The 23,133-nt window shown below is 26.8% G+C and overlaps 2 protein-coding genes across 21 annotated transcripts in view; both read right to left on the bottom strand.

Annotated features, from left to right (window-relative positions):
* Positions 1 to 1,100, bottom strand: part of LOC103577291 (syntaxin-binding protein 5) — a 245,942-nt gene extending 244,842 nt beyond the window's left edge. For 8 of the 11 annotated variants that reach the window (XM_053742554.1, XM_053742559.1, XM_053742558.1 and 5 more), the window contains exons 1-2: positions 579 to 1,100; positions 90 to 237 (exon numbers count right to left, since the gene is read on the bottom strand). In XM_053742554.1, coding sequence (XP_053598529.1) covers positions 90 to 209 — 120 coding nt within the window. In that variant the 5' untranslated portion in view covers positions 210 to 237; positions 579 to 1,100. Of the gene's footprint in view, positions 1 to 89; positions 238 to 396; positions 498 to 527 lie in introns of those variants that run through there. The other 3 variants (XM_053742555.1, XM_053742556.1, XM_053742557.1) reach the window with 3 other exon arrangements.
* A 6,747-nt stretch (positions 1,101 to 7,847) lies between these two features.
* LOC103577290 (oligoribonuclease) lies at positions 7,848 to 18,576 on the bottom strand. Of its 10 annotated transcripts, none has more exons than XM_053742195.1 (7): positions 17,941 to 18,576; positions 17,089 to 17,156; positions 16,815 to 16,976; positions 15,930 to 16,150; positions 10,665 to 10,806; positions 8,790 to 9,005; positions 7,848 to 8,113 (listed from the first exon to the last, which is right to left on the bottom strand). In XM_053742195.1, the coding sequence occupies exons 2-7, from the start codon at positions 17,119 to 17,121 to the stop codon at positions 7,985 to 7,987; spliced, it is 903 nt and encodes a 300-aa protein (XP_053598170.1). In that variant the 5' UTR covers positions 17,122 to 17,156; positions 17,941 to 18,576; the 3' UTR covers positions 7,848 to 7,984. The 10 variants fall into 10 exon arrangements, 9 of the variants coding, with proteins under 9 accessions (XP_053598170.1, XP_053598171.1, XP_008556092.1 ...); XM_053742196.1 differs by having other exon boundaries at positions 17,089 to 17,152; positions 17,941 to 17,963; XM_008557870.3 differs by lacking the exon at positions 17,941 to 18,576 and adding an exon at positions 17,676 to 17,913.
* Positions 18,577 to 23,133: the final 4,557 nt, after the last annotated feature.

Here is a 23,133-nt window from a genome sequence, read left to right as displayed (position 1 = left end):
TTAAATCATTAACTGTCCTATGTGTTTTAATGTCATTTTATCGTTTTAAAAAACAATAATAATATAATAAGCGTAGGAATAAAACTTACTCGTTTCACTTGAAAATGTTCACTTCGTAAATTTTCAATAATTTCTTGATCAGGTTTGACCTGTTGAGCAACAGACGATCGAAAACCGTCAAGCACTCCCTTTATCGTGAACTTCTTCATTTCTAATTTATATCATTTACTTCTTTTACTACGTTAATCATTGATTTTATATATTAATATACGGTTGATATATATATATATATATATATATATATATATATATATATATATATATATATATATATATATATATATATATATATATATATATATATATATATATATATATATATATATATATATATACTTAGTATATTAACAACAAACAATACTATTGCACAGTCACTAAGTAAAAATCGATCGATTGACGGACCAAATTATAAAAATTTGTTTAAATTGATTTAATTGAAATCAATCATGATTGACAAAAATAATTACAACTGAAACAATAATGTAGCGACATTTTTTATTTATTCATTCACACTGTACCCTGTTGTTGAATTGTTTAAATCACCAATAATGACATTGAAGCAAGAAACTCAATTAATTTTTAAAAAATAATCGATTCGAAAAATTTTTCTCAACTTCATTTAAGTTTTTTTGAAGTTAAGCAATAAACAATGTTAATTAAAATATTTTTTTTTTCTACATTTTTTCTATCAATTGCGTGTAAATAAATTGGAAAACGAACAAATAAAAAAAAATACGAAATCACGTTAATATGACAATTTTTCCGTACAATACATTAAATGATTCAAAATAAATTGTAAAACTAACATTTAAAATAAAAAAAAAAAAAAAAAAAAAAAAAAAACGAGAAAAGTTGATAAAGATAAACTTGTATTTATTTAATCGCAGTTTTGAACAAAAATGTGCAAAGAAATTTTATGAATAGTAGTTGCTCAAAGGTAACTAAAATTAATTATTTAGAAAAAATCGTCAAAAATTTGATCTCTTGACCATCCGACACGACACGACATTAAACTCGTCCGTGGTACAACTGTTTTGGTAGATGACAGCAATGCAGGTTGTTCAATCGTGTCAGATCAATAAACTGGGCAACAGGCTCATAACGCGGGAGTTCATAATTTGAAACTTACTTCAAGTAACTTGCTGTTATAAATATATAAGTTATATACGAACATCATGAAACAATCAATGACACCTTTAATTTGTCTAAGCCAATAAAATATTTCATTTCTGTTATAGCAAACCTCTGAAGGTTTAAATTGCGTTAGATTCGTGATACATATATTAAATTCACAAGTTATGCGCATCCTATACACAATTTTTAAACGAATTTTATGATTTTTTTTCCTTCTATTAAATTTAAATTACCTAAAATTTATTTTTGATTGTATTACGTACATAATATATTTAAGCAGTTAACTCTCTCAATCAATTAAATTTTCAGTCTATACATCTATTAAATAGACTCCGTTAAATTTATACTTAAATTGTTTCATTAAGGCCCTATTTTTATTGAACTCTTTAATCCTGACCAATAGATGTATTCTAGATGAATTCAAAGTTTTTTTACGCTAATGCTTGATGCTCGTTTTGGGCGTTAAATTTGGTCACATGATGGATTTTTAAATTTCGCGCCATGTAAATCAGTTTAGCGACAAATTTCAATGTCAACATGGCCGCTTGTAGGAATATAAAAAAATAAAATACCAGCATCTACTTTTTTTAATAACTCTCCACGGAGGCTAGATATCTAGCCTCCGTGATTTGAAATTTCACTGAGAGAACCTTCTAATTTGCTTCATGATATCAACAATACTATTGAGTTCTATTTCCACAATTGAATATTGTTTAATTTTTTAAAATATTTATAATTCCAATAATGATAATAATTATGATAATCATCTATATATCATTAAAAACTATTTACATAAATGCAGTTGACATTCTTTATGTTGAGGTTATATTTATCTATTTAGAGAGTAAATAAACATGAAATGTTAGAGAGATCATGGTACCAACTGTAAAAAATTTATGACAGTTGGTATACCTGTTATGTCCTCAACAGCCTCAGGTGCCTCCACCTGTTAATTAATTAGTAAACTTGAGATATATAAGAAGCGCGCATTTGAATTCCATTTGAAATTATATATTAATTTCTTACAACACTTATTGCGTCTTAACAATATTGAGTCAATAATTTAAATGATAAATCGTCGTGGCACATACTCATTAAATTATATATTTTTATTATAAGAAAGTTTAAATAAATAGATAGATAAACCTTTATTTTGTATTCAGAGAAATATAAATACAGGTTGAGTGGTCTTGGAACGTTTCCTGTCATCCGATACTTAAAACCTAAACAAAACATACGCATAAAAATCATGAATAGGTCCTTGTTCTAAAGTTAACCGTCAATATGGTTATAAACAAATACATATTCTATCAACAAGTAAGAAAAGAAAATATATAATTAATAAATGTTACTTACTAATGAAAACCATGTCTCACCAGAATTTAACTATTACTGTTAATATTAAATAAAGAGTGACGCGTATAATAAATAAATTAAAGAAAATATAGAAATATAGCATTATATTAATTATAATAATGTTTCACAGTAAATAGTAATGTCAATCGTACTAAATAATTAAATATAGAATAATTATGGAGGAATACACCTCTGATAGCCTAGAATATTTAACTGGAAGATTGTATCTAAGTACATATAAATAGAATAAGTAATAAGAAGTTGTAGAATGGATAAAGTGAAGAACGTATATGTGTAAGCTTATATCCCAAATTTGAATTAGTAGAAAGTATAAATGTATAAGTATAATATTTAGTAAAGAACATAGATATATAAGAATATATACATATAAGCATGAGTGTGAACATGAGAGTAGTGGGGAGAAGTTGGAGAGTGAAGGTCCGAGATCTCTCTGCCGTCTGATGTAACTTCACTTCTCTCCGAGAACTCTTTACGAATACAACTGTTATTACTGATCAAGTTTTATCCATACTTTATAATAAAATTCAGTCTTCAGATAAAAGTTATTTTATCAATTACATCTATCCTTAATCATAGTTTAATTATTTCATTAAATAACAATCATAATCATCATCATCGTAGTAAACAATAAATTTATCCACTGTTTTCAAATTCAAAATTTGGTCCCGCGTGACAACGAACTGCCCACTGTCCAGGAGGTGGCGTCAGCTCCGATCCTAGTAACCTCCCAGGACATAACATACCCTCGAACTATTCTAGTTCTAGTCAATGTAATTTATATAAATTTTATCATTATAATTATTTAACTTTAATACATATTAATTTTATCTTAATTAATACTACTATTAATTATAATAATAATTAATGAAAAAAAGTGTTTCATTACTTGTAAAAAAAAAAAGAAAAAATCTGGGCGTCGGTTGACCCTGCGGGCCAGCCCCAAAACTTCCCGCTGTTTTCGACCTCAAAGAGCTCGAAAACATTAGTGTAGATATATTTTCGAGCTCTTCGAGCTCGAAAATGCTATCACATGCAATTGTTTTTTTACGATCTTTTCAAGCTCTAACAAGTTACCTGTTGTGCTGAAGTTTGAAAATTTAAGAATCGAAAATCATCAATGAAGCGGTTTTTAAAATTTAGTTCCTGATTATGTTCAGTAAAATAAGTGTATTGAGGCAGAAATCAATGTCAGTGATCAAAATCAAGATTTAAATAAGTTTTGACTCATGTAAGAAACAATAAAATATGAAATATCCGATAAAAATATTAAAAACTACGTTTTATCGATTTTTTTGTTGATAATATGATTTAAACTAAAAACCAAGTTCGATGACATTATATGATCAAAAGAATCCATAAAAAAGATGAGTTAGTATGATATCAGGCACATTTTAGTACGTTATATTATGATTTATCCGGAAAAAATAACATAAAATGTTATTTTTTTAACTTTTCAACGCCGATATCTTTTGAACTAATCAATCGATTTTGATGTTTGAGGTGGCAATCGACGCGTTTTATTGAGTACTAGAGCTGATTGGATTTTGAAGTTGATCGTATAAGTCGTTTTTGAGAAATCAATAAAAAACTAAAAAAACAATTTTTTTTTTTTCGTAATTCGCAAATATTTTCGAGTCTATTCGATCACATAATCAGGAGACACGGTAGGGTCTCGCGCCAAGTACACGTTTAAACACATGTATATGTGTGAAGTGTCATGGCGCGAGCTACCGTACTACTATATACCGTAGACAGAGTGGTTTTTGGCTCATTCTAGCACTCATTTTTATAAACTTTTTTAAAATAGTAAATTTTCAAAAAATTCTTTCTATATTCAAAAGATAATTGATTGTTCGTCTTAAAATTATGAAACTTTATTCATTTTAGTTATGAGAACTAATTTAAATATTGAAATTAGGCCAGCATATACTATAGCACCCCCAATTTAGACGTTTTTAAAATTTTTTCATGCAAAAAGGGCACTGCCAGAGAATAAAAAGTCATAAGAAATGCCATGATGCAGTAAAACATTGAAATTTTATTATAGCAATGATTCATTTATGCGCCACCAGCGGTGCTTTAGCCTTTATTTTTTACTATAGTTTCGTATGCAAATTTTTTATGAGCATAAATAAATTCGTTTCATAATCATAAAATTTTATGAAAAATTTAAGGAAAATCAGGTTTTGTAAGTAAACTTTTGCTCAAGCAAATTGTGCTATTAGGGTTAGTTGACGTCTGCCGTAACTGCCCTAACAGTCACTCCAGATTGAAATCGACAGTAATTTGACAGTTGAAATTACCGAAATTTGCCGCCCGCATCTGCCGACAATTTGATAGCAAAAGTTGAAAAAAAAAAATAGCGGTTAATTTTTTTTTTTATTTAGAGGTTACTTTTTTTGGCTAGAAAAAAACCCTAGGGAAAGTTCCTATGAAATTGTTGTCAAATGTCGTCAACTTCGGGCTATTCCGTTTTTGACGAGAATTTGCATACAATTTGACGTAAATTTACTACCCGAATTCGAATGCAAATTCATTTTAAAAGTCGTACACGAATTATCGTCAAAAACGGAAAAGTCCGAATTTGACAGACATTTGACAAAAATTTCATGGGAACTTTTATTAGGGTTTTTTTCTAGTAAAAAAAAGTAACCTCTAAATTAAAAAAAAAATTAACCGCTAATTTTATTTTCAAGTTTTGCTATCAAATTGTCGGCCAATTTAAGCAGCACATTTTGATAATTTCAATTGTTAAATTACTGTCAGTTTTAATCTAAAGTGGCTTTTAGCGTAATTTCATACATCTAACAACATTGTGGCGCTACCTGTCAATACCTTATTGGCGAAATTTGGAAATCAGGTTTTTAATCAATGGAAACAAATAATTATTTTTTAAGTTAATTTTTTAACGGAAGATTTAATATCATTATACAAAAACAAAATATCATTATACAAAAAAAAATATTATTTATTGAAGACTACTAATGGAAATTCTAGTTTTTTAATTACTTTTTGTTATAAATAAATTACTGTTTTATTTGTTTTCACCAACAATCACCGACAAACGGTTTCCTAGCAATTTAAATGAAAAAATAAAAAAAATATCGAAATAGAGGGGTTCAATGAAAAAAATTAAAGTTTAATTTTTATTTACTTTTTCATAATTAAGCAATTAACCCTCAAACAACTTTGATAGGTCAACATTGATCGACAAACGACCAACAAACGATTGCAATTGAAATAAATCGGATCGGTTTATATTGAGTTGGTTTATAATGAGGAGTTAAGTTGGAGCTCAAATATACAACTTCATTAAGCGATTTCTGATAATATTCACAATCAACACGACAAAAAGAAAACAAATCCTACCAAAAACAGATTCTCTGTATAACATCGCGCCAAGTACACGTTTAAAATTTTTTACAAATAAGAAAAAATTATTTTTTACAAAAAAAATAAATCAAATCGAAAAAATACCAAGTACCTAGTATGATGCAAAATCATAACAAACATTTTCATAAAATTTCAAAAAAAAATTGTATAACAAAATTTCAATGTACTTGGTGTGTTTACAAAAGAGTAAAAAAAAACATGTTTGATTTTATTAGAAATTAATTTTGCTTGAGTACATGTAGTAACGCACACTAAGTACATTGAAATTTTGTTATACAATTTTTTTTTGAAATTTTATGAAAATGTTTGTTATGATTTTGCATCATACTAGGTACTTGATATTTTTTCGATTTGATTTATTTTTTTTGTAAAAAATAATTTTTTCTTATTTGTAAAAAATTTTAAACGTGTACTTGGCGCGATGTTATACAGAGAATCTGTTTTTGGTAGGATCTGAAATTTTCAGGAAAGTTGATGGCCAACAAGCTCTTTCGATTGCCACCTCAACCATCCAAATCGATTCATTAGTTCAAAAGTTACAAAGAGTTTACACACACACCCACACACACACACACACTCGGACATCATTCTGAAAATAGTCAGAATTGCTTCCTAGGACCTCAAAACGTCGACATCTGATGAAAACTCGATTTTCGAAAATCGGGCTGAAAACAATAACTTCCCGAAATTTTTGAAAATCGTCGATTTTCTTAGCGGGAAGTTAAAAAGTTATTTTTTTGACTTGGAGATGCGAGTGCCAAACTACCTTAAATTTAAAATCCTTTTCTTCTAAATCTAAGTATCCAGATTTATTATTATTATTATTATTGCTGTTGTTGTTACTAATTAATTATTTACGTTTTATAGTTTGCCGTTATGATTTATATGAATAATGTACAACTATAAAAATATTACAAGATAACATTAAAAGTCTTCAGTTAATATTGTTTGCCTTTGATGAGCAAATGATGTTGATATTATTAAATAAAATGGATCATCTTTTGATTCCACAGATATTTAGGAGTAATTTGAAATTTAGTAATAGATGATAGATAGGTGGCTTAGGATTGATCTGCTTTTACTGTATGTACGTCTGACACAAATGCAGTACACTAGGAAGCTGCCTAACCATAGGTGATAAAACTTGCGGTGAAGCTTAAAAGTGATTTAAGAGGTTGATTATCTGTGGCTGTTTTTTTTTTTTTTTTTTTTTTTTTTTTTTTTTTTTTTTCAATTTCATTAACAGCATTTCGAGGATGGATTTAAGTATCATCAGACCCATGGATAAGAGTATTCTTTCGAAAATAAACCTTAAAAATCACAATAAATCAATAAAACCTAGAAACTCGAGAAAAAATAGATTAGATCTACGTAGGTGTAAATAGATATAATTAAATTGATATAGATTTGAGAAAATTCAATGACAAATAATAAAATTGAAAAATTCTGTAAAAAAAAAAAAAAAAAAAAAAAATAATGATAATAATAATAATAATAATAATAATTTTTAAAACAAATATGAAAGTAGAAACACTGTTAATAATTTATTGGATCTTTTTTTTTGAGAGATACTTTAAAAAAGATCAAAAAATCTCATTTAGCTCGTTTTTTGAAAAGTTATAGGCAAAAAAAAGACGTCTCTTGAACGGCTTGTCGGGTAATTTTATATCCTTTTAATAGGTATTATAAAAAAAAAAAAAAAAAAAAAAAAAAAAAAAAAAAAAAAAAAAAGGCAAGTCAAACAAAACTTTTCTAAATCACTTAATTTAACGTGTAATGACTTATGCAATTTATACTCCCTACAAATACAGTATTTCTTTGATACCTCAAAATTGCGAGAGTCGAAATGCCTTAATAATAATATTTATCAATTATACACATGATTATTATTATCATTAATTTATTGTTAATTTCATTTTATTATTAAAAATACATTCTGAATTTTTGTTATATAATCAAATTATTTATTTTATTGTTATTAATAAATTTTGGTTAAATTTATTTTTTTTGTGATATTTTTTTAATCAAATTTTCTTAAACCTCTTGATTTCCACGCCAATAATAATTTCGATGAGAAGTACAGTGAGAATGCGTGTACTTGACAAGCAGCTAAAATGAATGCATACCACAATAACCCATAAGGTAGATCCTGAAATCAAGTAAAAAATTTTAATTTCAGAGGGAAGATAATTTCGCGGAAAATAAATTTCTTATGGAATTATTTGTACAAATAATATTATAATTAATTTTCTGTACTCCAATAATTAATTATAATTGGGGAAAGTAATAAGAATATGCAAATTTATTAGATATTCGACTAATAATTTTAAAACAAATAAACAATTTCTTTTTTCTTGATTTAATATCGACGCGAGTTATAATTTTTTTTCACTCATGAGAAAGCAAATGAAAATAATAATGCGCCATCCTTTCCAAAAACAGATTTGAGAATTTAAACGTTAAGATATAAATCTGGCAAAAATCAATATACACATAAAGGAAGAAGGTAGAACGTCCCAATCTGCGTGTTTGCCACGGGTAGATAATTACGCACAAGAGTTAGAATATCCTACTTTTATTTCTTAGCGTGTAAGACACTATTTTTCTACGACTTAGTGATTGTGGTATTAAAATCAAAGTATTATCTTCCGCGCTGAAACAAATTACTAAAGCTTTTATATTATTAGGGTTTATTTGATTTTTCCAATAATGCTGACATCAAGATCATCTTATTAACAGTCTACTGTCAAATAAACTTGCATATTAATTCACATAATGGAAAATAACTATCGTTGAATTCAATATAATTTTTTGAAATTCTTTACCTGCCACAATTGTATATCTTCTGTTTTTCCAGCAGTTAAATAAATCCATACATCAGAAATATAATAAACAATAGCATAAATTAATGGTACAAATCCTAAAATAACTATTCCATACATAAAACGTGTCATTGATTTTATCTGATTTTTTTTTAACGCTGATAGACCAATAAATGGCACTAATACACTTGATAACCAAATATACTCCCACCATAGAGGCTATAAAAAGTCAATTTGATTAAAAAATTACAAAAAAAAAAAATGATTGTATTATGCTTAGGGCTAAAATCAATATTTTTGATTTAGTATTTTCCCGCTAAAAATTATCAGATTGTTTAGAAACAATCCACGCTACCAAAGAGACGAGCTCTCAATTGAAAGACGTAACTTAATATTACTTAGTCGAGTGACCCATGAGGATACGATAGAAATGGATCCAATGTTATTCAAAGTGCTTTTCTGCATACATATATTATCAGAGCAAATTATCAATTCAAAGAATAGAATTTTTATGATAAGCAAAAAATACACGGTGAAATTATTCTTGTTTTCAATGCTATGGTGTTATAGTAACGCTGGACTGTATTGACCTAATGCAAATTAAAATAAACACATTTATAAAACAACTCCAAATACATAAAGAAACTTTCTACACAGTCGGAGTTCATGATTTCAATATTCACATTTCCTGGTCTGATAAAAATTCTGAATGGAAAAATAATCTATTTTTCGCAATCAAACTTTGAAGTTTTGTGATTTACCATAACTTGAAAACATACAGAAATGACCCAGATATAGTTTTATAGGAAATTCAGTTGTCGATAAATAAGATCTTAAGTGTAATTCAATAACGAAGACTTTTTTTCATTTAGAGAATCTAATTTCCTGAAAAAATATATCTCGTGAATTTTTGTATGTTCATGAATCATAGCAAGTTACAAAACTTCAAATTTTGATTGCAAAAAATGGATATACTTTTCCATTTAAAACTTATAATTTCGGGGTCCGTGCTAATATTGAACTTAATAGCTCTGATTTAAGAGAAATTTTCTTCTGAAGATTTAAAGAGGTTTAGAGGAAACGCGTTTATCAATATATAAAAATACCTATTATAAGGGCCACTCTAATACATATTACCTACACACTAGGCTGTTTCAAAAAAAACAACAAATTTTTTTTTTTTTATGGTGTCCAAAAATTAAAAGTATAACTAAAAATAAAAATTTTGATCCCAATCCGGACTCTCAATAGTAATATTAAGGTTTCAAAAAAAAAAAAGATTTCTGATTGATTTTAAGAACATAACATTGAAATGCAAATAACTTGTGTACAATGCGGAATTTCAAAAAACTTTGTTCGTAATAGTTTGTAAGGAATAAAATCACCTACAAAAATGTTCTTACGACATTTTTTGATAAGACTAATACTTTCGCCGGAAAAGTAAAAAAATCTCGAAATTTACTATAAATTTGACTTGAAGCTTACATAACTTTTGAACAGTAGAATTTATCAAAAAATGATAAGAGACTTTTTTTGTAGAGCGTTCAATTTCCTACAAAAACATTTACTGAGCAAAAAAATCCGTCGATTAGTTTGTGAGCTAGAAAATTCGAAAAAAAAAAAAAAAAAAAAATTTTTTTCTCGTGTTATTTAAATGGAAAATAGAAAAATGGATTGAGGCAAACCTTAATATAACTATTAAGAGTCCGGATTGGTACCAAATTTGTTATTTTTAGTTACACTTTTAATTTTTGGACACCATAAAAAAAAAATTTTTTTTTTGTTTTTTTTTTTTTAAACACCCTACTACACACATACCCCTCCCCCCTCCACACACTTACACGTACATATGTATAAATTTATACCTATATATAATACCTTTGGCATTTGTAATTCTTCAACTTCTAATATAAATATATCTAGACGGTCTAATATATCAGGCAGTAATTTTGTAAGCATAACAAAAAATAACATACAGTGAAACAATATACATTTTTTCAGTCTTGATTTATTCATGGCGCTGAAAAAGAAAAAAAAACAATCGTTATTGAATAGTATGAAATGATCGATCAATGATAATAGTTTATCAGTTGATTATTTGTTAAATTTAAATGAAATTCATTATTCGAATAGATTACTTGACATCCAAAATCTAAAAGAAAATTCTTTATTCAGTGGTTTATTGAAACCACGTTAACGAAAATTTTAAGTTATATTGATTTATGCATTAATCCCTAATAGCTTATAAAATTTCAAATTAAAAAAAAAAATTTCCCTTGTTAGTTAAATGAAAAATAGAAAATTGCAATTAGGGAGTACTTAATATTAAAATTAAGGACTCAAATTTCAACAGGCATCTTTCTCTTATCCTACTGAAACTTTGGAGTGTGTCCTTGAAAAAAAAAATAGTTGATTTTTTTGAATCGGTCTAGTATATATATATATATAGAGGGAGGGAGAGAGAGAGAGAGAGATGGTTTTAATATAAATAGCTAACTAAATGATGACGAAGTAAGAAGTTTTTCTCTAATTTACAAAACACACCTGATCGTTAATAAATTTCAGCATGAAATGATTTCTTACTCAAACAATAGGCAAATTTCATTTCTTTAAATAACGTTGACTGTTTAAGTTAACAAATCATCTCATTTAAATGATTGATATTTTTTATTTGTATAAGAAACTTCAAATTATTAATTGTTTTAAAGACTCCACGATATTAGGTTCTTTAATTTAAATAATTCCATTCAAGAAAGTATATCATAGTGTATACAATATACCGATCGGTCATGATAAACAAATTCTAACATATATACTTGAGCCTCGCAAAATATTACTTAAAATGGGTACTAACTTGTCTATCCTATTGTCGATAAATTCATAAAAAATTTTACCATTTAACTAATTAACTAAAACTTAATTTAAAAAACTGTCCTTACTTACCTCGTTTGATATTGGCTTGCAACTTTTTGCCTATGCGTGAAATCACTTCCATCTGTTCCTAATGCTTGTGCTATTGTTACTCTTGAAGCCATTTTATTTAATAATTTATTAGAAAAATAAATTTTTATGAAATTAACTAATTTATCATATAATTTAAACGTTTAAATTTAACTCAATACAATACAATTATATTCAGGGATGGTAAAAACCTATTTTTATACACGAGGTCTTATTGTCAATCGTCAAATCTCTTTCGTTCATTGGAAATTTTTTTTTTATTTATCTAACTTTTTTTTTTAAATATGTAAACATTTATTTATATTAAAGTTATTTTTAAAGAGTAATTGATTAAATATTTTAAGTTCTTAAAATTCATTCAATTTTTTTTATTAACGATTTTGATTTATTCATATTGGTAACACGAAAGAAACTCTATTGATAAATAAAATGGTTACTTTTTATTTTTACTGACGAACGTATGATATATATATAATTTTTTTTTTCTTCTTGTTCCTTATTGGCTGCTATTAATCATCAAATTTTAACCAATCACAATTTAAAATTACGCGACACGTTGAGCTTCAAATTACCACGTGGCTTTAAAAAAAAAAATGTTTCATTTGACATCGATACATAACTTTAACAAAATTGATTTATAAAATTTTTTTAATTCAATAAAATTTAATTGTCTCGATCAATTTAATTTTATGGGAGAAAATATAAATATTGGAAACTTTTTCTATCTCGTAATTTTTTTTCTTTAATCAATTTTTTTAAAGATTTATTGTTTTTATATCAATTAAATAAGATAACTCATTTAAGTTTAAAGAAAAGTTTAATTGACTTATAACTTGAAGAATGATTTCTTATAGTATTCTAATTCTACAATACTTTCTTTTATATCATTTAACCCACGATGATTGTATCTTTTACTTGGTCCTTCTTCAAATACTTGTGAGTTCCAACGTCTAAAAAATTATTTGAAATAAATTATTATATCTTTTTTCTACATTAATATGCCACTAATAAATAATTAAATATAATGTTTATTAATAGTTTCCTGTCTAAATATTTTAGAGTTATGTTTTAAGACGGGAAATTAGACTTTGAGAGTTTAAGAGCGGCGTGGTCTGTTCGTATAAAATGACCCTGAAGTTAGCCGACATCCGCCATTTTAAAAATAAAAAAATCTTATAACTTTAAAAAAAAAAAATTTTTTTTCGAATTTAAAAAAAATTCTCGTGCAGATTTTTTAATTTTCTAGACGAGTATTTTTTTGAAAAGATAAAAAAATAAATACTCAAGGTATAACTGGAAATAAGATTGTAAGATAACTTATTTTTTATTTAAAAATTTTTTACAAACCTCATTACGTCTTGATTTTTATATACAATCTTTCGGAATCTCGACGAGCATTTTTTTTTATTTTTCACTTTTCCAATTTTAAATCCGAAAATTAACCGTTATCCGCTATTTTTAAATAAAACATTTTGTAATTTAAAAAAAAAAAAATTGAATTTTGAAAAATACTCGTGCAGATTTTTTAATTTTCCAAACGTGTATTTTTTTTGGAAAGATAAAAAATATTCGAAATGTTATTTTAAATGAAAATTCATAAATTTATAATTAATTAAAAGCTAATTCGTTTTTGAAATTTATAGTCGGAGGCTCCCGTGTTTATAGTCCGAGAGCTGGTAGACATTTTTGGGTGGGTTCTTGAGGCACTTAGCAAAATTTTGTGAGTGCCCCTGAAAGAGCCCTAAAAAAGATAGTTGAGGTCTGGCTGGAGGGTAGCGGCTCCCCGACCACCTCTAAATTTTTGAAAAAGGGAAATTTCCTGATTCAAAAAATGTTTTTGAGGCACTTTGATTTTTATATATATTTAAGTTAGATATGTAAGGAATCGACATGTGAAAAAGCCAAATCAATTAGTCGGCACTTAATGTTAGCCAGACATGTGAAAACTGATTTGTAAAACAAATTCAAAATGGGTTCTTGAGGCATTCTGAAATTTTGAGAGGGTAATATAGGTAATTGAAGATAAACAATTCCAAAAAGACAGATCATTTTGATGGCACTTTCTATCTGCCAGATCGTTTTAAAGTATTGCGTAAGAGTGCGTGTGAACAGCACTATGTGACGCATAAGGTGCGAGAGAGAGCGTATATTGGCTGTACCTCTCACTCAAGGCCGCTACGACGTGAGTGGCTCTTGCGAGACCACGTGACCTACAGTGCGGTTAATTCAAAATTTCGGACTAAATAAGTATTACTGATAATAATAATAATAATATTAATAATAATAATAATAATAATAATAATAATAATAACGGTAATAATAGTAATAATAAAATTTAAAATAATATAATAATAATGATAACAATAAGAAAAATCATGATAAAATAGATGTAAAAAATAACAAAACATTAAAACATAACAATGAAAAAAATACTAGTAATGAATAATAGCAATAATTATATGCAAAAAATGTATTAATTGAATTGAAAAACTACAAGACAAAATTTTAATTTTCATTGTTATTTTTTAATATTTTATTTACATTTATTTTATTATTATTTTTCTTATTGTTATCATTATTATTATATTATTTTAAATTTTATTATTACTATTATTACCGTTTTATTATTATTATTATTATTATTATTATTATTATTATTATCAGTAATACTTATTTAGTCCGAAATTTTGAATTAACCGCACTGTAGGTCACGTGGTCTCGCAAGAGCCACTCACGTTGTAGCGGCCTTGAGTGAGAGGTACAGCCAATATACGCTCTCTCTCGCACCTTATGCGTCACATAGTGCTGTTCACACGCACTTACGCAATACTTTAAAACGATCTGGCAGATAGAAAGTGCCATCAAAATGATCTGTCTTTTTGGAATTATTTATCTTCAATTACCTATATTACCCTCTCAAAATTTCAGAATGCCTCAAGAACCCATTTTGAATTTGTTTTACAAATCAGTTTTCACAAGTCTGGCTAACATTAAGTGCCGACTAATTGATCTGGCTTTTTCACATGTCGATTCCTTACATATCTAACTTAAATATATATAAAAATCAAAGTGCCTCAAAAACATTTTTTGAATCAGGAAATTTCCCTTTTTCAAAAATTTAGAGGTGGTCGGGGGGTCGCTACCCTCCAGCCAGATCTCAACTATCTTTTTTAGGGGTCTTTCAGGGGCACTCACAAAATTTTGCTAAGTGCCTCAAGAACCCACCCAAAAATGTCTACCAGCTCTCCTACTATTATGACTACGGCTGGAGGGACAGATCCATTGTTAAAAAGACATTCGTTCGATGCAAAATTTTCGATATGCAATAAACAAAAGTATAAAACTTCAAATTTGTAACAGTGAAAATTTATGAAACGAAATATTATTGAAAAAAATTTCTAAAATGTAAAACACATCGAAGTATCATTTATAGAAAATAATTGGTTACAGAATAGTAAATACTTGAACTGAAGTAAGTAAAAATCATGATTGTCATCGAAAGATAAGTAGTCCTATATATAATAGTGTGGGCCAAAAAAAACTGATTTATTTTTCTTCAGTTACCGTGAAAATCTTGTTAAAGATGATGAAAGAAACATTCGGAGAAAAGTTTGAGCTCTTCATATTAATATTACGAGATGCCACTTCGTGATTTTGGATTTCTCATTTAAATAACATGGAAAAAAAAATTTTGAAGTTTTGAATTTTATACCTAGGCAATAGTTCATTGTACAGATAAGCACAAGATATATATTTGTAGGGAATTAAATGCTCCACAAAAAAAATCTTTCATCATTTTTTGATAAATTTCATTTGTTGAAAAGTTATTGGAGCTTGAACTCAAATTTATAGTAAATTTCGAGATCTTTTTACTTTTTCAGCGAAACTATCAGACATCATAAAATGGGCTCTGGCCCCCACTCAAATAATAGATAATAATATAGATTAATAATAGATATTTATAAGATAGATAAATACGTAATTTATACAAATATAAAAGTTGTACTAACAGTGTGTGTGGTTATCAATAATAAGAGTTAGATGTAATTGTAATAACAACTGTAATCATTTCAAGAATCGCTAAATATATTATCAATTCATTTTGACTACTCATCTATTTCTTTTTTTCTATTTTTTTACTCTCAATTATAATCATTCTTATTTACTTTCAAATTTACTCACCGTGCTAATTCTTTGATAGTTGATACATCGATAATTCGATAATTTAAATATTCATCGACAATTGGTAGATATTTACGTAAAAAAATTCGGTCCATCCAAATAGTGTTACCTGCTAATGGAGTTATTTTTTCGACTGCATAAGTTCGCAAAAACTCCATTAATTTATTTTCGGCATCTTGCATTGTGTTTTTACTGCTCTTTACTGCATCAAGTAATCCTGACTATTGATAGATAACATTTTTTTAATCAACAATGAATAGGATGAATTGACAAAATTATATGCTTTGTCACTAAAAATCTGAAAAACTTCCCGCTGTTTTCGAGGTCAGAGATTTTTTTTCTCGAACCAAAAAATATGTATTCAATACAACAAGTAATTTTTGTAATACAATATTTCAGAAACTAATCGATCGATTAGTTGTAATTTACTTATTGTGGTTTGCGGCGATTAAAAGGGCTTGTTGAGACTGAAATCTGGTTGAATTTAAAGAGAAATCGGTTCAGCAGTGTATGATTCATGTGATAAAAACTTATAAAAAAATAATTTCGAACTTCTATTTTTCAAATAACTTGAAAATTATTTAGTTAATTAACTCTAAAATCTTAGAAGGTCTAAGTTCTGATGATACTTCTCCAAATATATTGGTTCGTATCAAAGATATCGTACGACAAGAATTAGTTTACACACCCACATACGAATGCACGTCCATTTAAAAATGGTCAGCAATGATTCCTTGGCCCTAGAAACGACATTTGTTTAAAACTCGAGTTCCGAAAATAAGACCGAAACCAACAATTTTTTTTTTTTTTTTTGTTTTAAATTTTAATATTTATAGCGGGAAGTTAAAAATATTATTCATAATGATTAATATATTTTTCACTCACCGCAGAATGAGTTCTAATGCACCAACTATTCATTTTATTCAATACATCATCAGGTTGGTGTATTACGATTTGAAAATCAGTGCTTATTATTTTTAAATCTTCATTTGTTACTAAGCAAGCAATTTCTAATATTTTATCATTTTCAATGTCTAATCCGGTCATCTGTAATAAATTCGTGAATATCTATCAGTTTACTTCAACAAGTAGTAAAATTTTTAAACTTTTTTTTATTACTTTCAACAATCGATGAACGTTTTAATCAAAGACTACATACCTCCATATCCATCCAGACAATATTATTTTTCATCTTTATAGTTACTTTTGGGATATGCAGTTTTCTATCTAGAACAAATGAGTAATAATTGTTATTCAAATTTTTCATATTATTAATTAGCTTTTATTAATTAAGAATATTTTTTAAAAAATTCATATAATAAATAGAATACTCATAAACGTTATTCAAATTTTTATCACAGGGTCGCTTTTGTGATTATTCGGTGAAATCAGAATGTATTTTTTTGCTGACAACTTAAATAAACAAATCGAACAATCTTTGTTGCATTTAAATGGCAAATATAATTTGAATACTGTAATTTTGATTTTTAAAAATAACAATTCAAAAATTTTTAAGACAATCCACGTGATTTACCATAAATATATAGGTTATGTTTAATAAATTTTAGGTTTCTGTAGACTATCTCTAAACTCTTCTTCACAAACATGATCAACGGTTATTTGGAATTCGTAGATAATAATAATAATTTCATTTTCGGATTATTTGACAGAGGGAGTATAAATATTAAAAAAAAAATTAATGACGTTGAAATGGCACATTAATAGGTGTACCAGAAAAATCTCTACCTTTCGACAACTGAACCACAACCAGGCCTACCACAAGTAACTGTACCACACAACAACTAAACCAGTTTTAAACATTACCCGCAAAAATCTCAACCAATCAACAATTCTACCACTTAAGAACTCTCTCACATTACAACTCTACCAGATTATAACCCTCCCAGTAACAAACTCGATCATAACAATCTCTACCATAAAAATGTCTACCACAATACAGGTCACCCATAAAAATGCCTACCATTAGCATCTTTACCATTAATATGCCTACCATTAATAACTCAACCATATTACATCGATACCAGAATAAATCACTACCAATAATATACACTACCAAAAAAAATCTCTACCATTTTTAATGTTATGTCCTCAACAGCCTCAGGTGCCTCCACCTGTTAATTAATTAGTAAACTTGAGATATATAAGAAGCGCGCATTTGAATTCCATTTGAAATTATATATTAATTTCTTACAACACTTATTGCGTCTTAACAATATTGAGTCAATAATTTAAATGATAAATCGTCGTGGCACATACTCATTAAATTATATATTTTTATTATAAGAAAGTTTAAATAAATAGATAGATAAACCTTTATTTTGTATTCAGAGAAATATAAATACAGGTTGAGTGGTCTTGGAACGTTTCCTGTCATCCGATACTTAAAACCTAAACAAAACATACGCATAAAAATCATGAATAGGTCCTTGTTCTAAAGTTAACCGTCAATATGGTTATAAACAAATACATATTCTATCAACAAGTAAGAAAAGAAAATATATAATTAATAAATGTTACTTACTAATGAAAACCATGTCTCACCAGAATTTAACTATTACTGTTAATATTAAATAAAGAGTGACGCGTATAATAAATAAATTAAAGAAAATATAGAAATATAGCATTATGTTAATTATAATAATGTTTCACAATAAATAGTAATGTCAATCGTACTAAATAATTAAATATAGAATGATTATGGAGGAATACACCTCTGATAGCCTAGAATATTTAACTGGAAGATTGTATCTAAGTACATATAAATAGAATAAGTAATAAGAAGTTGTAGAATGGATAAAGTGAAGAACGTATATGTGTAAGCTTATATCCCAAATTTGAATGAGTAGAAAGTATAAATGTATAAGTATAATTTTAGTAAAGAACATGGATATATAAGAATATATACATATAAGCATGAGTGTGAACATGAGAGTAGTGGGGAGAAGTTGGAGAGTGAAGGTCCGAGATCTCTCTGCCGTCTGATGTAACTTCACTTCTCTCCGAGAACTCTTTACGAATACAACTGTTATTACTGATCGAGTTTTATTCATACTTTATAATAAAATTCAGTCTTCAGATAAAAGTCATTTTATCAATTACATCTATCCTTAATCATAGTTTAATTATTTCATTAAATAACAATCATAATCATCATCATCGTAGTAAACAATAAATTTATCCACTGTTTTCAAATTCAAAATTTGGTCCCGCGTGACAACGAACTGCCCACTGTCCAGGAGGTGGCGTCAGCTCCGATCCTAGTAACCTCCCAGGACATAACATTAATGTTATGTCCTGGGACCAAATTTTGAATTTGAAAACAGTGGATAAATTTATTGTTTACTACGATGATGATGATTATGATTGTTATTTAATGACATAATTAAACTATGATTAAGGATAGATGTAATTGATAAAATAACTTTTATCTGAAGACTGAATTTTATTATAAAGTATGGATAAAACTTGATCAGTAATAACAGTTGTATTCGTAAAGAGTTCTCGGAGAGAAGTAAAGTTACATCAGACGGCAGAGAGATCTCGGACCTCCACTCTCCAACTTCTCCCCACTACTCTCATGTTCACACTCATGCTTATATGTATAAATACTTATATATCTATGTTCTTTACTAAATATTATACTTATACATTTATACTTTCTACTAATACGAATTTGAGATATAAGCTTATACATTTACGTTCTTTACTTTATCCATTCTATATCTTCTTATTACTTATATTATTTATATTCTATTTTCCCGTACTTGGATACAATCATTTGGTTAAATATTCTAGACTATCAAAGGTGTGTTCTATAATTATTCTATATTTAGTTATTCGTTACAATTGACATTATCATTTATCGTGAAACATCATTATAATTATTCTAATGCTATATTTCAATATTTCTATTAATTCATTTATTATATGAATCACTCTTTATTTAATATAAAAATATATATATTAACAATAATAGTTAAGTTACTGTGATATGGTTTTCATTTATAAATAAGATTTATTTATTATATATTTCCTTTTCTTGTTTGCTTATAGAGGATGTATTTGTTTATAACCATATTTACTGTTAACTATAGAACAAGGGCCTATTCATGATTTTTATGCGTGTGTTTTGTTTAGGTTTTAAGTATCAGGTGACAGAAAACGTTCCAAGACCAGTCAAACTGTATTTATGTTCCTCTAAATATAAAATAAAGTTTATCCATCTATTTATTTAACTTTCTTATAATAAAAATATATAATTTAATGAGTATGTGCCACGACGATTTGTGATTTAATTTATTTACTTCATATTGTTAAGACGCAATAAGTGTTGTAGGATATTAATATATTATTTCTAATGGAATTTAAATGCGCGTTTCTTATATATCTTGAGTTTACTAATTAATTAACAGGTGGAGGCACCTGAGGCTGTTGAGGACATAACATTAAGCCTAACCCAATGAAAACACTACCACGTAGTGAACACTTACCAGAAAAGTAACTTCTTTATCATATGCTTATGTACCATGCAATATAAAATACAGAAAAAATTGATTAACGTATGTCGATAATGGAGATACCACGCTGCACGATTGTTATCTGAATCGTATCTAGATAATATATTTATATTAAGGCGGCGAGTAAAAAGCAGTGCAAGCTTCGTATTTTTATTTTATTAATATTTAACTTTTTTATTTTATTAGAATGATACTCAAGTAAGCAATTAAATTTTTTCTTGATTCACATAAAATTCACGAAATTATAAGTAATTTAGCTGCCATCATTAACAAGTTTAACTTTATTATTATTATTATTATTATTAGTTACGATTATTAAAAATCCTAACGTTAATATTTAATTACTTCTTGTTATCATTGTTTGTCACAAGCGAACAGATGAACGATAGAAACGATAAAATCCACCAGACCAGAGTATGCAGCTTCTACTTCAACGAATAAATTATTAATTATTACATAAGAAATGGAAAGAATAAAATTCATCTATTGTTTTTTTGGATTTTTTATTTTATTATTAAAAAATATAATCGACATTTATTAAATATTATTGTTATATTTTAACTTAGTTATGATTATTATAGATTTAATTAATATAATAATTGATTGAAACTTATCGAATACTTAACATTTAGTACGAATATTCAAATATTTATAAATTGAAACTATTGGAAATGATGGTGAGTAAGTCAAATGTTCAGTATTTTATAAGATCCAGATAATTATTATATTTAATTATTAAGTATTATTATTAAGTCAAAAAAAATATTATTATAGTACTTTCAAAATTTTTAAAATGAAAGTAAGTGAGTCAAATGGTAAGTATTTTATAAGTTTCAGATAATTGTTGCATTGAATTTATAACAACTATAAATATTTTAAAAAATATCATTTCCTTGCTCTCATTCTTATAATATTTTTAATATATTAAAATCATATTTGTTTACTAAATATTAAGGATATTGCCTGTTCCATATAATTATCATGTTTAATTCATAACAATTATAAATAAGTTTCACGACACTCATAATAATATTTTTAAATTTTAAAAGTGAGAGCGAATGAGTTACATAAGAAGGATTTTGTGAATGCAAAATAATTACTTTACTAAAATTATAATTATAATAAGTACTTTCGGAGGTAACTCGTTATTCTCTCACTCTCAGTCCTAAGATTTTAAATATATTAAATTTTTTTAATTTCTACTAAATATAAAAGTTCTTATAAATGATCAATAACTGCTACATTACATTTTCAATTGTTAGCAATAAAAGTTAAAAAAACTCATTTTTCAGTCGCTCCTATTAGAAATATTCTAGTTATATATAATTTTAATATTTCCATAAAATAGAAAGGTTTTTATAAGTTTAAAATTATTATTATACTAAATCAATAATAATTATCAATAAGTTTTAAAATTACTTATCATAATATTTTCAAAATTTAAGTTTGGAAAATGCGAGGTAGTGAGTAATAAGTTATTTTTTAAGTAATTATTTTTTTTTAACTTATTTATAGTTATTTTAAATCTTATATTAAAATCAGTCAATATTTTTTTGCTTCCTTTTGTGAGAAATTATGATATATACACTTCTGTTGCAGAGTTAACAAGTCCACGGGATACAGGACACGTTGATCGATGGTTTCTATTTACAGCTAAGTGATCCGCATCCACTAACTGTCGGCCGAAGTTACACCGTAAACATAAGCATAAGTGGAAACAAGGAATCACTATAACTTTTGGCCTCTTCAAAAGGCAAACAGCACATACTCAAGCATTTCCTTCTGCCACCTCATCATTGTCAAAGCTGTTGACTTCTATTCTTTCGTATAGACACCGCCATCACCATTTACTGGTACCATTGCACCGTCATCTGCAATTATACGTATAATAGAAAATAATCTTAACGAATATAATAATACAGTAAAACCTCGATTTAGTGCGGTAATTCTGTTTCAGTTTTCTTTTAACATGAACAAAAATGACAACCTGCAAAACTGATTCGAGGTTGTACGGTAATATATATAGTTATAATTTTTATCGCATGATACTAAGCAACCTGCAGTCATGCGACAACCGAAATATCACTACTGAATTTATAAAATAGAATAGAAAAAAAGAATTTCTTGGCGCGAAAAATTTTTACTTGTACCACGAAGTTTTATGCATTATGAATTCAATACATACATTTTCTTGGGGTGAGAAATGATTTTTTGAGTAAGAAATAATTTCTTGTGCTAAATAGTTACTTTCCGTTTTAAATCAATGCTTGTTTTCAATCCTCAACGCAAAATTTCGTGTCAAAAAAATTTGAAAATCAAAAAATACTTTACATTTCACTCACTCAGTCGCATTTTTAAAATTTTAAAAGTACTATCATAAGTTTCTTTTTGACATAATTAATAATAATAAGAAGTTTAATATAGTAATTATCGAAAACTTAAAAAATACTAAACATTTTACGCACTCACACGCATTTTCAAAATTTAAAAAATACTGTTATGAGTGACGTTGAAGATATTCACAATAGTCATAAATTTAACATGATTATTATTAGAATTTTGCTGTATCCTTTATATTTAGTTCGAAAAAATTATATTTAAGGTATCTTAAATGTTATTAAAATTGAGAGCGTGTAAATAATTAGTTTTTTATTATTTATTCATGC

The sequence above is a fragment of the Microplitis demolitor genome, chromosome 10, assembly GCF_026212275.2.
Source record: "Microplitis demolitor isolate Queensland-Clemson2020A chromosome 10, iyMicDemo2.1a, whole genome shotgun sequence".
Lineage (NCBI taxonomy): Eukaryota > Metazoa > Arthropoda > Insecta > Hymenoptera > Braconidae > Microplitis > Microplitis demolitor.
Note: the sequence above shows the minus strand (reverse complement) of the source record. Positions and strands in the feature narration are given on the sequence as shown.

Excerpts from the sequence above, each read along its gene's own strand:
- LOC103577290 (XM_053742192.1), bottom strand. The coding sequence starts at position 17,536 with ATGTTTGTGAAGAAGAGTTTAGAGATAGTCTACAGAAACCTAAAATTT. Across the intron at positions 17,157-17,463 it reads ACATAACCTATATATTTATG|ATAGAAAACTGCATATCCCA; the intron begins GTAAATCACGTG and ends CATTTGTTCTAG. Across the intron at positions 8,114-8,789 it reads AAGATATACAATTGTGGCAG|GATCTACCTTATGGGTTATT; the intron begins GTAAAGAATTTC and ends ACTTGATTTCAG.